The sequence below is a fragment of the Cibotium barometz genome, chromosome 18 (assembly GCF_041138505.1).
Source record: "Cibotium barometz isolate CiBa-2024 chromosome 18, ASM4113850v1, whole genome shotgun sequence".
NCBI lineage: Eukaryota > Viridiplantae > Streptophyta > Polypodiopsida > Cyatheales > Cibotiaceae > Cibotium > Cibotium barometz.
This window is the reverse complement of record NC_141063.1, coordinates 10,816,534-10,833,369: the sequence shown is the minus strand read 5'-3', so window position 1 is coordinate 10,833,369 and position 16,836 is coordinate 10,816,534. Positions and strand designations below refer to the sequence as shown.

General features: G+C 38.5%; 1 protein-coding gene across 1 annotated transcript; it reads left to right on the top strand.

The window, feature by feature from the left end:
• Positions 1 to 13,450: 13,450 nt before the first annotated feature.
• On the top strand, positions 13,451 to 16,130 carry LOC147628931 (uncharacterized). The gene is made up of 2 exons (XM_086812095.1): positions 13,451 to 15,448; positions 15,550 to 16,130. Exons 1-2 carry the CDS (start codon positions 14,789 to 14,791, stop codon positions 15,703 to 15,705), a joined length of 816 nt encoding a protein of 271 aa, XP_086668221.1. The 5' UTR covers positions 13,451 to 14,788; the 3' UTR covers positions 15,706 to 16,130.
• The last annotated feature ends 706 nt before the right edge of the window (positions 16,131 to 16,836 follow it).

The window sequence follows — 16,836 nt, the reverse complement described above, 5'->3', positions numbered from 1 at the left end:
CACCACCACCACAACGTTTAATCATAAAGTTTTCTGAACTAAACATTTTTGCTCCTTTGAAAATGCCTCTTTTACACCCTAAATAACTACTTGTGAAAGCCTTCCAAAAAGGAGAAAAGTGGTACCACCTATGCATGCTTTGGCCCTTCTCATGCATACTTTTGCTTTTGCTAAGAAATAAAGATGTAATTTAGCTCTTGCTAGATCTCAACCCCCAAACAAAAATTTAAAAATTCAAGGTTTATTATTTCAAACTTTTAACTTAATATCTCCTTAGTCATGGCTCATCCCCATCAAAATGAGGCCATCCCCACATAAAGAACAATGATCATGTGCATACACTACTATTCAAAGGAAATGTACAAATTTGTAGCGCTTCATAGAGTATGTGTGGCTTTTCTCATACCTAGCTCGAGGGGCCTATTTCAGCCCATTGCCTTCCAAAGTGTGCATACCTTCTCCTTCTAAACTAGGTACATCAAAAGTCTTGGGGACTGTTCACAATACACTTCCTCCTTGAGATGTCCATTCAAAAAGGTGGACTTCACATCCACATCTGTATTACTCTCATGAGTAGCCAAAGCTAGTACCATCATGTGAATGGTGGGTTAATCTAGCTACTATAGGGGGAAATGTCTCCCATGAAAGTTGAATCCCTCAACATGTGTAAAGTCTTTTTCCACTAGTCGTGCCTTGAATAGTTCCACAATACTCAAGATTGTTCTCTATGACATTGGTATCATGTCTATTGGCTCGACTTTCTTGCTCAAAAGTTGCCATCACACCACAATCAAATGTGTTCCTTTTAGAATCCACACGCTCCGTGTGAAATTGCCTTCCCTCTGACCATATTGCATTATGTAGTTTGTACTAACATTAAACAAAAGCATTGACATTTAGTATATATAGTGCATTAAACAAGGTATATACATGAGATAGAGATGAATAATGTACTTACTTGAGGGTCACATCCTCTTGCATACTCATGCTCTTCTCTTGTGATCATCTCTCTATTTTGCAATGCCATCGATATTACCATACAAAGCCATTCTATATTGATCACATTTGGTAGAGGTTCCAAGCTAGGCAGGAATGGCAAGCGTCTATTTGCTCTTCTGAACGCTCTTCTCTCATCCTTTCGTCTATTGATTGCATCCTTGTATCTCCCAATCCATGTCTCCATGATGGGAATATTTAAAGTGCAGAATATATTCACCTTGTGGCGTAATGCTTCATCCAGTCTTTGCTGCCTTCCTTTTTCTTGAGGCACATTAGTGATTCATTACTCCACAATTGTGACATGGAAGGATCTAAGCGAGATAGATGTTTTGAGATATACACAAGAGACTCTTGCATCAACCATCCCTCTGCTATGCTTGCTCCTAGCCTTGCTCTTTGTCGCACAAAGTCCTTTAAGGTTTTCATGAACCTTTCAAGGAAAAACATCCATCGAACATGAAAAACACCATACAACGCCACTTCATCAACCAAATGCACCACAAGATGCAATTGGCTAGTGAGAATTGTTCTAGGAAAGTTGTCCTTGATCATACACACTGCCTCAATAGTAGCATTGAGACGAGCCATCTCAATGGATGTAGGATCTATCTCCTTTAAGGATATGTACCTACATACATAGCAATTATGTGTACTATTTACCAACACATAACTTGTGAGCGCATGAGAATTCCAAATACAAAATATAACTTAGTGAATTGAAGAGAAGAATCATACCTCACCAAGCTTCCCATTTGGTAAATAGCTTCTCTTACCTTCTTGTCTCCACACAAACAACTATAGCAATTGGAAGAATAAACTATGCATAGAAAAAAATGGAAGTTAGTATATAAACTTACAAATTATGTACCACAAAGAGAAAATAAAAAAGTGAATATTTATATACCTGTAATATCTTGTGCCAATCATGTGTCTTGAGGCCATATAATTGTTCCTCTTCTTTCTTTTTGGTCTTTGTGAAGGCACCCTTCAATGAATGCATTACTCCCATTGGTGAACGAAAAGAGGTGATCATAATTTTCACCTTATTGAGCTCCCTCTTGGTTAATACCCATGGTGCCTTTGGTAGGACTATTTTGCCACTCTCACTTTCAATTGTCCATGCACTTTGAAGGAGTCCAATGTTTTGTAAGTCATCACTTGCACCCTTTGTATCTCTTTTAAATGGTTCCAAATATTTATTGCCACATTCTTGAAGATATACATGGGATCTAAGAGATGATTGATCTTCATGTCACACCAATATGGAAGTTGAAAAAGAAGATTGAGTGTCTAGACATCCCATTTGGTGGTAGATTGGGAGTGCTTCTCCATGCCTCAAACCAATCTCTACCTCTCATCACAAGTGGTGAGACATCATGTGGCACATACTTGGGATGTGAAAGAGGGAGAAATCGTTGATGTTTGTCATACACCACCTTCTTAAGTGTAGAGTGTCTTTCCGAAACAAGTGATGGTCTGCAAATCAGACATGCATGATGTCCGGAGATTGCCAAACCTATTTTAAAATTGAGATGATTAAGATAGAGATATAAACTTAAAGTTTAAAGGCTAAACTCTTATGCATATAAGGTTCAAGTAGGTACCTGAGCACTCTGAGAACCTGGGATAGTCATGCATCGTCCAAAGCAAAACTAAGGATTAGATTTAGGTCAAGAGCCTATAGGCCTATGCATAGCGTATACATAGGTAGTATGCATAAGCCATATGTATAGGCCGTATATGTCATATGCATACGGCCTATGCATAGTCTATACGCATAGGCCGTGTGCATACGGTGTATGCATACAACCTTATGGATAGGGCTTATGCATACAGCATACGGCCTATCCATATGGCCTATGTATATGGCTGTACACATAGGCTATATGCATAGGCCGTATGCATATAACCTATGCATTACGGCTGTATGCATAGGCCGTATGCATAGGCCGTACGCATAGGCCATATGTATGCGGCCTATGCATAGGCTGTACGCATATGGCCTATGTATGCAGCCTATGCATATGGCATATGTATGCAGCCTATGCATATGGCATATGGCCTATGCGTATAGCCTATGCATACGGCCTACGCATAGGCCGTATGCATAGAGCCTATACATACGGCATACAGCCTATGCGTATGTTGTGGTTTATGCATAGAGATATGGGGCATTGTTATATGCCATTTAGAATGCTGCTTATGTCAGGTTAGGAGTGGTTATCCGCGAGTAGGTGGTTATAGTGGAGGGGGAGCCCTCGATCTTCTCACTATCCTTCTCTTGCAAAAGAGGAGTTACCTTTGGCTTTAATAGTGGGGAGCGTGTGGAAAGTCCTCAGAAGCTATCATCCAAAAGGGGCACTATCCACCTTGCTTGCCTAAGCAGTATTGTAGGAGGTCGTAACAATGTCCTAATATCATAGGTTGTATTTTTTGTCTAAGCTTGTGGTGTTGTTTTCTCTTGGGGTTGGCTTGACATTGTCGAGGTAAGTGGTCTTATTCATTCAACCTCATGTTTATTGTACCCTTGGTTACTAGGTTTAGGAAATGGACTTATGCATAGAGATATAGGGCATTGTTACATGCCATCTAGAATGCTGCTTATGTCAAGTTAGGAGTGGTTATCCACGCGAGTAGGTGGTTATAGTGGAGGGGGAGCCCTCGATCTTCTCGCTATCCTTCTCTTGAAGAAGAGCAGTTGCCTTTGGCTTTAATAGTGGGGAGCATGTCCTCAAAAGCTATCATCCGAAAAGGGGCACTATCCACCCTGCCTGTCTAAGCAGTATTGTAGGAGGTCTTAACAATGTTCTAATATCACATGTTGTATTCTTTGTCTAAGCTTTAAGTATGGCGTGGGTTAGAGAAATCATGTTTTATTGCCGATGCATGTATGTAGCAACAATGTCGATTGACCCATTTCACAAGATCCCAATGTGGCCAATCTACTGTCCATTATAAATGAATGATATGAGCAGCAAGATTGGTCGCAGTTTACACAGACACAGGTATGGTTCCATCAAACATTTTCACATATACCAAGTTAATCTTTTATGCATTCTATTTATCTTATATTTTAATCTTATATTCAGGTGGGCTTACAGTTAGGTGAGTCGACGCCATGGGGGCAGACTACCCCACTTGACCAGTCGATGTCATGGTGGGGGAAATCTACTCCACTTGGTTAGTCAGGGCAGACCCCACGCCTTTGATAGGCGCGAGACCGAGTGGTGTAGGCCCATCATGATATGGTTGTGATGAGCCTACACCACCTTCCTCTACTAGACCCACCCCTGCTCCCTCACATCCGTCTTCACCACACCCGACAATGACGTAGTAGGAAGTCTGGGGGTTGATAGACATGCTAGAGGGGGGGAGCACGCTACTTTTGCTTTGGCAAAAGCAGCACTGGGTCTCCCGATGCATCTCCCCAATAGGGGGCTCTTCATCTACACATTATGAGCCAGCCCCTAGGAGACCCATTCCACCATTCGATCCATGCCTCCTACCATACACCATGGATACAGATGGTTCCCTCGTTATGCCCAAGGAAAGCAAGTCATGAATCGTATGCATGTACTTGCAAACCTAGAGTTCGTGAACTCCTTCAAAAAGTGGAAAGCACAAGATGAACTTTCTAAGCAATATGTTATCGATGTGCTTAATTTGAAGTTCCCCGTGCCACATGCGGGTCTTTGCTTCTCCGAGGAGTGGATGAAGCGGTGCATTAACCTTTTGCTCTCTAATAGGAGAGCAAATATTCCCCGTGCCACCACATGCGGGTCTTTGCTTCTCTGAGGAGTGGATGAAGCGGTGCATTAACCTTTTGCTCTCTAATAGGAGAGCAAATATCAAGAGAGAAGCAAAGAATATTTTGGAGAAGCCTAGCATGTGTACGGTCGAGCAGTGGAGGCACGCACGTAGCTTCATGAGAAAGCACCCAGGTGCTTTTCAACAATAAGCAGTGGTGGTGGTGAGTGCTTCCCACTATAGAAGCGAGGGCTTCACACTTTGGTAGGAAATCCTCCATTCTTGCTCATTTCGGTATCATTTCTTCTCTCCTTTCATTTCATTTTGTACTATATTATTTTCTTGAAATAATTATATATTTTATTAATTATTTTTTATAGAGGGAGGTTGTTGGGCGTGACCCATGTGTGAAGAAAATATAATATATGATACACAAATTATCACATCATACCATTTTCAAAAAGAATTTTAAAATACACTATACTGAGACATGTCTTATTACTTGATCATTATGTGGAGCTCCAAGTGTATAATATGAGAGACTGTGTGTGTGTGTGTCAAGAAAATATGATATGCATATGATAAAAATTTTGAAAAGAAGTTTAAAATAATAAAATTACACTATATATGAGACAACATGTGTTATTACTTGATCATTATATGGAGCTCAAAGTGTATAATACATAGCCTATATCAATCTTCGTACCCCATATATACATGTGTATAATCAAATTGATGAGCGTCCAAATTGAGTTAAAACAAAGTTTCACCCAAGGGTAGCACCTCACCTCCATCTATGAAATAAAAAAATTGAGTTAGAATCAATGTTCTATTGGGTATGCACTATATCCAGTTGTTGTCTATGTGTGTATGTGTGTGTCATATATATATATATATATGTATGTATGTATGTATGTATACACATACATTCACACATGTGGGTAGATACCTTAGTGTTGGGAGGGTTTCACCTTATATGTAACGTGCATAATATTTATTGTGGAGGGTTTTTATTATTATTGAGGGACCTTGTAAGATTCCTCCCCAGCCCTCAAGATGTCCAATATCTTTCCCTGTAATCAATCCCCTCTTCAGAGACCTTGTAAGATTCCTCCCCAGCCCTCAAGATGCCCAGTATCTTCCCCTGTAATCAATCCCCTCTTCAGAATAATAAAAGATCTTTTTTCTACCTATTTTGGCTTAGAGAGAGAAAATATTCTAGAGAGAGATTATTCAATTTTTTGATATTTTTGGATGGAAAAATACCTCTTCTTATTAAAATAAATTCCCTCGAAACAGAAGTTTAAAAAGAATTTGAGAAGGTGGATTAAAAATAAATTATAATCTGAGGGTCCAGATTTTTTAAACATTTTAGATTAAGGTTCTGAGGGGCCAATCAAATTAATCCAAATGTAGGTAGAGGAGATAAATTGAAGAAATGAAGAACAACCCCCCAAAAATGAGTAAATACTCACATAAGATGAAGAGTGCACTAAGGACCAAAGGAAATACTAAAAAATAAATTTTTGACACCTCAGAGTGGGGATTCCCCCTCATGAAGGATGCGCCTATTTCACATGTGTGGTGGAGTTTTAAACTCTCAAATAATGAGATATTTCATCTCTCATCTCTCCTAATTCAAGTGTAGTTCCAAAAAGTAAGCTAAACTGACCCAAAATAGTCAAAAATTGACCAAACTGATCTGGAAAATTCTAGAATCAGTTTGCTTGGTTAGAGGCTCATTTTTTCCTCTAAATAGAAGCCTCCCCCTTTGTAGAAGCTTAATAGTGTTTTATGCACTGTTACTCTACTCCTCCCCAGTGCCAAAAACATTGAATTCTTTGATAATCCACTTGTTTTGACTAATTCCTCTACAAAGAATTGGTGGCCACTCTTGATCCAAGCAAGAGTAGAACCCTCAATCCCTCAAGCCAAAGGAAAGCTCACAAAACTCCATGTAAGTTAGAAATTCTACTTTTTTTAATTCTATTCTATGGTTATCTAATTTCTTATTTTTTTAAATGTAAAATTGGATGTTATGCCTTGATGGAAAGGCTTCCCCCTTCTCTTCATTAAGAATTTCAGCCTTTCTTTATCCTAAAATGAGAAACAAACAAAATAAGTTAAACTTTTCCTATTGATTGCTCTTTAGAAGTGAAAATTGATTAGATTAGAGTGTTTTAATTCATCTTGGGGTAAATTCTAAGTAGATTTAGAATGTAAAAATTGAGAAATGGTCAGCCCCATACAAAGGAGGTTATGGCAAAATTTTCTTAAATTTTTTGAAAATAAGTTTTATCTTTATGCTATTCAAAAAGAGTAATCCCCTCCGTTTGTGTATTCTTAAAGTGTTATTTTCATTCTATGCATAGAAAGATACATATTGGAAATATTTTTATTATAAAAACATTATTTTCATTAGAATTAATTTCTATGCATACAAAGATGTATATTGGAAATATTTTTTTATAAAAGTGTTACTTTCACCAATATTGATTTTTATGCATAAATTTTATGCATAAAGTGATGCATAAAAGAATTTTTTTTATTATAAAAGAGTAACTTTCATCAAAATTGATTTTTATGTATAAAAGATTTTTTTAATTATAAAAGTGTTACTTTCGTCAAAATTGATTTTTATGCATAAAAATTTTTTTTAATTATAAAAGTGTTACTTTCATCAAAATTTATTTTTATGCATAAAAGATTTTTTTTATATTATAAAAGTGTTACTTTCACCAAAATTGATTTTTATGCATAAAGTGTTGCATAAAAGATTTTTTTAATTATAAAAGTGTCACTTTCATCAAATTTGATTTTTATGCATAAAAGAGTTTTTTATTTTATTCTTCATAGGAATTTGTGATTAGTTTAGAAATCAGTTAAGCAAATATTCAATGAATGAAATTTAGAAAAATATTAATTGAAATATCACCCCTTTTGAGAAAGATAGTTCAGGAAGAACCTTACCAGACTCAAATCCTAAATCAGGGTATGACTAAGACCAAACTCCTTCGTCAGTTTTTCAAGGAAAGACGATGTGACCAGTTCAAGAAAAATACACTCAAATCACCCACACCGAATCTGAAACTAAGTTGAGACCCTTTGATTTTGATCTGAGGATCAAGGTTACAAAATTCGAGGAATTCTGTTTACAATTTAGACCTGCGATCTAGAAGTCTTGGATACGGATCCAAGATATACTCATTGTATTTAAAAGAAAATCAAAATTGAAAACTTTCATAGATACCCTGTTTTCTTAAAGGACTATCTTACACCAGAATGCTGGAGGGAGCATTTGGTATATGTGTTTTTCTAAGGGAAGTTCGATTGCAACAACTGGTGGAGAGTGTTCAAAGGACAACTCACGCGCGAGCAAAACTTGCCCAGGTCTTGAGTAGCCTCGGTATGGTTAAAATGGTGCGCTTCTGGTACAATGGACGAGGGCCGACGAAGCGGTCCTTGAGTGACCAATGTTTATTGTATTCTATCACTGGATCTTGCTGACTAGCTGGTCTCAACAGAGAGTCTAGAGTGATACTGTTTAAGTTGAGAAACAAAGATTGGAAGGAAATTTTGAGTTATGACATCTGTAACTAATAATTGTTTGTCAGTGGATTATTTTATAAAGTTTTAAAGAGGAGTGTGTGTGTATCTGTATTCTAAAGCAAAAGTTAAGAAAGGCATTCAATTATGGGTGGGTGGTACTTGTTTGGTTCTACCAATTCCAATGGTTGGACGGTGGCTAATCCATGGGCCAGATGGGGTTAGGTTGGAATCAGTAGAGTTTTAATAATAAAATCGATTAATAGGAATACACTTAGAATTCGAGTAGTTAAATAAAGGCATGAAGACTTCTCAAATGAATAGGCCAACGGCTGTGCCTGATTCAATTAGGAAAAAAGCGTTGATTTCTTCAAGTTAAGTCTGTAATAGTTTTCCTTCTATCTGGTTAAATCAGATGAAGGTTAGTTTAGTCTCTTGGCCCCGTTAAAAAAATTCGTTAAGAAATTCAAAAAGGTGGAATCGTCACCGTTTTTCACGCAAGGAAAATTTTTTCGGTTTCAATTTCGGAATGATCACCAGATTAGTCTCGTGCCCGGACATTCGAGGGCGAGGCCCCGAGTGGAAAACCCTACCCCGTGCAAGAGGAAGCTACTTCCATTGTTATCAACCGGGAATCCGATGCACAGAGGGGGCAGTGGGATCCCACAGACCTACTTAGCATATACATGTAGGAGGGGATTAAATAAATAGTTATTAAATGTAATTTATGTATGTAAATTTACATGGGGAGGTTTTAAATTCAAAAGCTAATCATGAATACATACAAGAGGGAGGTAAACAATTGTGGTAAAATATAAAAAATTAAAAATATGGGTATTTTAAATACATGTTGACTTACACATGGTTATATGGGTTTTTGAAGAATGACCTCCTCGCTTGGGGAGTTCACTATAAGTAAACCCTATGTATCACGTGCGTTCAAGGCCTATTTTAAAAATTCCTTATTTGTGATTTTTTCATGGATAAAACATACCCTTTTTCTATTCAATATGTGAATACCCCCTTTAAATGGTACCCTTCTGTATGTAAAAAATGTGTAAAAAAGGGATTTTAAAAATTCCTTCTGTTGAACCCACATGCTACGCTTACATATTTATTAGTGGCCCCCTTGAGCCTCCCTGTTGTGACTTGCATGTGGTTATATGGGGTTCTGAAGAATGACCTCCCCAAGGTACACACACACACATCTATATGTATCTATCCAAATATATATGTGTGTATCTATACCTAGATACGGTTTAGGATTTAAGTTTAGGGATGTAGAGTTTAGGATATAGGATTTAGGGTTTAGGGTTTAAGCTTTAGGTTTTACAGTATGGGCTTTGGGGTTTATGATTTAGAGCTTTGGGCTTCAAGGTTTAAGGTTTAAACTTTAGGGTTAGAAGTGTGTAAGTTAGGGTTTAGGATTTGTGCATTAGGGTTTGGGCTTAGGGTTTGGATTTAGGATTTAGGCCTTAGGGTTTGGGCTTTAGGGTTTTGAGTTTAGGATTAAGGGACTAGGAATTAGGGTTTAGGATTTTGGGCTCTAGGATCTATGATTTATGGTTTATTGTTCAAGGTTTATGGTTTGGACTTTAGAGATTAGGATGGGGCTTTCGGGTCTAGGGTTTAGAATCCATGATTTAAGATTTATGGCTTGTGGTTTATGGTTTATGTTTTAGGGTTTAAAGTTTAGGATTTTGGTTTTAGGGTTTAGGGTTTAGTGTTTCAAATTTAGGGTTAAAGGTTTATGGTTTAGAATTTTGGCTTTAAGGTTTAGGGTTTAAAGCTTAGGATTTAGGGTCTATGGTTTGGGGTTTATGATTTTTGGTTTTGGGTTTTGGGTTTTGGGTTTATGATTAGGGTTTTTGGTTTTTGTATCTAGGATTAGGGTTTGGGTTTAGGACTTGGGCCTTAGGGCTTGGGCTTTAGGGTTTTGAGTTTGGGATTAAGGGGGTTTTGAGTTTGGGATTAAGGGATTAGGGATGAGGGTTTAGAATTTGGGCTCTAGGATCTATGATTTATGATTTATTGTTTAAAATTTATGTTTTGGACTTTAGAGATTAGGGTGGGGCTTTAAGGTCTAGGGTTTAGAATTTGGGCTCTAGGATCTATGATTTATGATTTATTGTTTAAGATTTATGTTTTGGACTTTAGAGATTAGGGTGGGGCTTTAAGGTCTAGGGTTTAGGATTTAGGGTTTGGAATTCATGATTTAAGGTTTATGGCTTATGGTTTATGGTTTAGGATTTCAGCTTTAGGGTTTAGGGTTTATGGTTTAGTGAGGGTTAAAGGTTTACATTTTAGAATTTTGGATTTCAGGTTTAGGGTATAGAGTTTAGTGAGGGCTGAAGGTTTACGATTCATAATTTTGGCTTTTAGGTTTAGGGTTTAGAGCTTAGGATTTCGGGTCTATGGTTTGGGGTTTAGGATTTTTGGTTTTGGGTTTTTGGTTTTAGGGTTTACGATTTAAATTATAGAGTTTAGGGTATAAGGTTTTGGATTTAGGGTTAGGGTTTGTGATCGTTAAGAAGAACATAAAATTGAAAGAAGAGCACTGCAAGCAATAATTGATAGTTTGTTAATGACAGTAGTTGATCTCAAGTAATGGTTGAATGGCCTCAATTGACACATTGATCACATCAAGTGATTATTAATTACTAATTAACCTAACGAATGGTCAATTGAATTTATTGATATTAATTAATTATCAATTAGCATTAATTGATAATAGTTGATCTTAATTTTACATTAAGCCAAGTTAATTAAGCCAAGTTAATTATTAGATTAGCAAAGTAAAGAAGTATGAGAGTTAATTGAGAATTATTGATGCTAGTTGATGTCACTTGATAGCATTAATTAATAATAGTTGATCTTAATTTGCATTAAGCTAAGCTAATTATTAGGTTAGTGAAGTAAAGAAGTAGTTTGAGATTTAATTGAGAATTATTGATGTGGTCAATTGATCTTACATATTTATGTGGGTCTTATGAGACCAAAAACTTTATAAGCTTTTCATAGAAAAATGAGTATGTCTCTCTCTTGATAATAATTGATCTTATGTATATATGTGTGCTATTTGAGACTGAAATTTTTAAAAGCTATCATAGAAACAAGTCTCTCTCTCTCTCTCTCTCTCTCTCTCTCTCTCTCTCTCTCTCTCTCTCTCTCTCTCTCTCACACACACACACACACACACACACACACACACACACACACAAATAGTAGCAAATGATGGTTAGTTGACATCAAGTAGCTACTACTGATCTACATTAGAGAAATAGTATGAGAGTTGATTGATAATCATTGATGGTCAATTGATCTTATCTCTCTCTCTCTATATGTGTGTGTGTGTGGATTTTATGAGACCAAAGTTTTTAAAGCTTTTTATAGAAATAAGAGAATCTCTCTCTCTCTCTCTCTCTCTCTCTCTCTCTCTCTCTCTCTCTCTCAATTAATGGTTGATTGACTTTAAACAACACCAATTAAAACCGATTGATAGTCAATTGATATCAATTAACATTTATTTATGTCAAATGATAATCACATGACATTAGTAGTTGATGGGACTTTTGCACCAAGTAACATCAAATAAATAATCATAAGCATCAATTAACACCAATTTACATCAATTGATGGTTGATTAAAATCAATTAACGCCCATTGATTCGGTACCAACTAATATTAATTGATGATCGATTTATGTTAATTAAAATACCATTTGGTGGTGTTAATCGATACTTACCCACCATTAACCTCACTCGATAGTCATTAAGATGACTTGATGGTACTTAGTGGCATTAACCAATTTTAATTATTTAACACGAACTGATGGTGAATCGACACCAATTAATGTGGACTCTTCTTCTATCTTGTTTTGTTTTGGATAACCATCATGGATGCTACATAGATGAAGTTATAAATGTATCTTAAATGCATATTAAGAAACGTTGATGTATCTTTTACATAAAGAAATCGGCCCACTTGGGATCTTTCATATTAAGAAACTCCATCCTCCTCATTTTGAAAAGGAACTCCAAAAACATTACAATTATTTAGAGTGCAGAGGTTCTCGGTGAAGTTAAAACTTCAAAGCTTGAAAAATGTATTTTGGGATTGTGGTGTAAGCTTGAAAGATAGGTTCGCTTTATCCTAGAGTCTCTGCTCAAATTTGAAAATATCGAACTTGAAATGATGTGAGAAGGAAAAATTCATAATCAAATCCCTTATAAATTGGGTGTATCCATGTATAAAATTTTAAAGAAAATGCTTTTGCCAAGGACAACCATCTACTTTTCAACCCTTCATGAATTTCTTTTCCCCTTATTCCCAAGTTCCAACTTCCAACAATCTGGTCACTAGTGTAATGAATGCACTTAAAGTAATGAAGAAAAGTAAGATGGTCAAGGTCCAACAATGGTGTGGTCACACTGGTATAATGAATGTAAAAAGTAATGAAGAAAGTTAAGATGGTCAAGGTACATATGAATACCCAAGACCAAAAAGGAAGTGTAATAATAATACTAGGGGTTAAATTTTAAAGGCATCTTGTTCAAACACATTAAATATTATGTTGGTGCTTTATTTATCAGATTCTTAAGGCTGATTAAAGGGCATCGATGGCATTGGGCAACATCATGGGCACGTTCATATGGGCTAACTAACAACCTTGGGGAATTCGAGGGTTGGTTTCCACTAAATTTGCAAGTGGTTTTGCCAGTTTGGGGGATATTTAAATAGAAGAAGACAAAGTTATGTGGGCTTGTTTGTGGTTGTGAACAGATAGGATTTTGAAAGGTTGAACTCATGTGACTGGGTGAGGGGGCCCGACCTGGTGGGGGGGTTTAACAAGTTACAACTATCTGCAGTGCGGCTCCGCCATTTGAGGCGTGGGTAGAGTTCGAGAAATACATTTGATTGAGCCGGAATTAAAACCTTCTCATTGTAAGGTGATGAGGAAATTGACCAATTTGAGAAGGAATTGCTCTATAAATTTTGCAAAATATAACTTCTTCTTCAAATTTTTGAAGAGGACCATTTTCGTTCTCCCACAAATTAGTTCTAGGCGAAGTCGAACCTATCTTTTCTCTAGGATATGAGTGACTCAGCTGCCAGCTAGGGCCGCCGCCGCGGCCGGACGACGATCCGGAGGGTCATGCGCGGCGTGTGTGAATGCTTCCTGAGTAACAGCAGGTGTTTTAAGGGGGTTAAGGCTTAATTAGGGCCTCTAAAAACGAGTAACATCAGGTGTTTAAGGGGGTTAAGCCTTAATTAGGTCCTCTAAAAACGAGAGGGCATCAAGACGGACTCTATTGCACCTCCCGCCCACGACTGCCCACCACCAGGCCCAAAACGACGACAAGATTTCGGCAGCTAGCTTCTTTCTCATCAGAAGCTACCTCATCACTGAGTCATCAGATCAGAAGAGAGACTCAGAGTCTCTAGACTCTACAGGTAGGCAAATTGGACAAACAAAATCATACACTCTTCGATTATGGAAAAAGATCACATGAATAATCAAACTATTCTGTGGTCTGTGATTAATGAGCAGTGAGAGCACTAAAAGAAACCCTAAATTACCTTACCTAGGGGCCAGGGCTAACAGTCCTCCTAGGTGGCTGTGCCTGCAAGTGAAGCAGCTTGCACGGTAATGTGATTTTGTCCTTGTCCCCAAAGTACTCTAAGCTTTGGGGGATCACCCATCCACCTGCAATTCTTAATTTCTTGCGCCCGAATCATTTGATTAACAGAGCGGCAAAAGCAGTTTAGGAATCATCATGTATATCTCGCTTTCCATGTTCAAGGTTTGATATTCCACAGTGGTGGTGGGTCTGTCTAGATTTTTTTCCAAGGTCCAGGACCGTGGGTACCATACATGCTTTGGATTTGTGGCCCTCAGGCTGCACCGTGCAGAATTGATTCCTCCTCTCAGTGCCCTGGGTCTCTCTCACTTACTCCTTAAGAGTCTTGTCACTCCTGTGTTTCCATGTAGTGGGTGTTTCCCTGTACTGGGTCTGTCTACTTTATGTGGGTTGTGCCTCACCTTGTACAATCCCCATCTGGCTTCTCACGAACTGAACAAGTTCTGTGCTTTTTCTCGCAGTCTCTTGATTCCACCTGTGCCTTTACCCTCCGCTCGAGTCTATGTTCTCCTTTAGCTGGGTGATTTCATGTCTCCATTGCTCCATCTTGGTCTTCAGCTACTTCATATCTGTCTTTTTTCAGTATAGCGGGCCTGCTTGATCTTGCGGTCTCCTTCATGCTGATGGGGGGGAGGGGAGGGGGGGCACTCGCCAACATGCAAAAACCTCCTCGTTCCCTTTGTCCAAGCTCTCTACTACAAGCACTACAACCCTTGTGTAGCTGCACCAACTCTGATGTGTGTTCTGTTGATTTTTGATCTACAAGCCTCCTTCTGAGGATTTTTGCAGAAGGGGCACCATTTTGTAAGGGCTAGCCTTTCACTGGTGACAGCAGGGCTTGTTACTTTGTTCAGATGATCTCCATGGAGCCAGGGCAGTCAAGAGCTGCCATCTTAATGCATGCTGCAAGAAGGAACCATTTTGTTGCAAAAATAGAGAAGTATGAAGCTAAGGTCAGACAGGAACAGAAATCAAGGGCATTGCAGAGGGAGAAGCAGAGGATGGCCCTGGCGTTGATGGAGCAACATCCTACCAACCTGCAAAAGCAGCAACCTTCCTATCCCAAGGGGGTTTCCTTTACAGAGGAAGTCGCTGTTTGGCCTGCACAGCATCGTGAAAGAGAGGACTTGCCAGAGCAGAAAACCATCTCAGAGCATAAGGATGTAGTTGGGGAGAGGCTTACAACCCATAGCAATTTACAGAGAACTTCATGCTCTGGTTTAAAGACTGTGCCAACGGGTACGGAAGCATTGCATCTTACAAGCTCTGCTCCAGCAGGTAAGGTTGTTCATCTCCAAACAAAGCCTTCCCCGCAGGCTAGTGTATACATTGAATTGAAGCCTTCTCCAACAATAGAGATGAACATAACTGCCATAGCAGCAGCTCTTAAAGTCAGGATTAAGGCAGCAGATATGGGTGCACCCATGCAAGGGCATGCCTTTCAATGTGCAAGGGGGTGCCTGGATATTACAGATAAGCCCCACTGCAAGCGCATTGCGCACACATTGAAGAAGGTTAGTGACTTGCCTCTAGTTTTCAACTCTTTGCTCTATGTGATTGAGTTTGTAGGCTCACCCAAACTCAGTTTGCCATTCATTGATTTCGGATGTGGCAGGAGTTTGACAAAGTCTATGGACCTGCCTGGCATTGCATTGTGGGTACAAGTTTTGGGTCTTATGTGACCCATTCCTTAGGTGGATTTGTCTATTTTTCTTTGGAGAAGGTTTCGGTGTTGCTGTTCAAGACAACGGTTGAGCCTGTTGAGCATTGATGACCAGCATCTCCTAAGGAAGCTTTGTAGAGGTCACTAGACTCTAATATGACCTTGCCTGTAAATTCTAGGATTGTTGTGTGCTAGGAGTTTGGAAGAGGCTTTTGCAGCTAAACAAGTTTAGCCATGAATGCTCCAGTTTGATTGTGTCTTGAGTAAGTTCAAGAGTACAAGGGCTGTTCAGAGAACGGCCTCTAGCACTTTCAGTTTGTTCTGCTTCCTTTCCTTAAAGTTGCATTGAGGCAATGTGTTTTCGTCTCTTTGACATGTAGGAACATTGGATCTCAATCTCATTAGCAACTGAGCTCTAGATTCCTAATTCTGAATGCTGCAGCTATCAGGTTTTTGTGTTTGTAATCTGGAATCTACTGCTAATGTTAGTGGTGCAACATTGCCTTGGTGATAAACTTTGAGTAGTTGTATATTGCCATGTCTTGCTAACTTAGACGACACACTCTCGATTGCTTCCGCATGGAAGCGAGCTTAAGGTGAATCATTTGTTTTCCCTTTCTGCCCTATTGCTCCCAAAACATGGCAAGTCTAAGGTGAACCCAAAACATGGCAAGCCGCAGGTGAACCGTCCAATTATCTGTCCATTCAAGAACCTGGTGTTATGTCCTCCTACTCTGCTCCATTAATACTTCATGTGCTGAGATGTTTGATGGACTTTTACTTATGTCTTCCTTGTAAGCTGTGCGTGGTGTGTGCATGGTTTCCAGGTATTTTTTGTTGTTTCTTCTTGCATTGATAAACCATGTGGAACACCAGAATCATGGTGCAAAGAGAGGCCTAGAGCTCTGTGGTAACCTGATTCAGATGCCAATATACAAAACTACTTCTCTCTTGAAATACGTACACTATTCTGCTGTTGTTCAAAGGTGAAAGAGGCTTAGAGTCTTTGATTTACAGGTTGCCCTAAATGTTTGAATTGATTTCCCAGACGTGCATGCGTGCGCATGAGAATCACACTTGCATCCTCATGTTCATTTAGTGAGAATCACGTGATCTTCTATGAGGTTACACTGCTAAATCTAGGTTGATCTTATCCAAAGGAACTAATATCCACCATCACGTGAAATTCATTTTACGGTGTGCTTTTGAATTGTGCCAAGGGGTTCTTGGATTTCAACA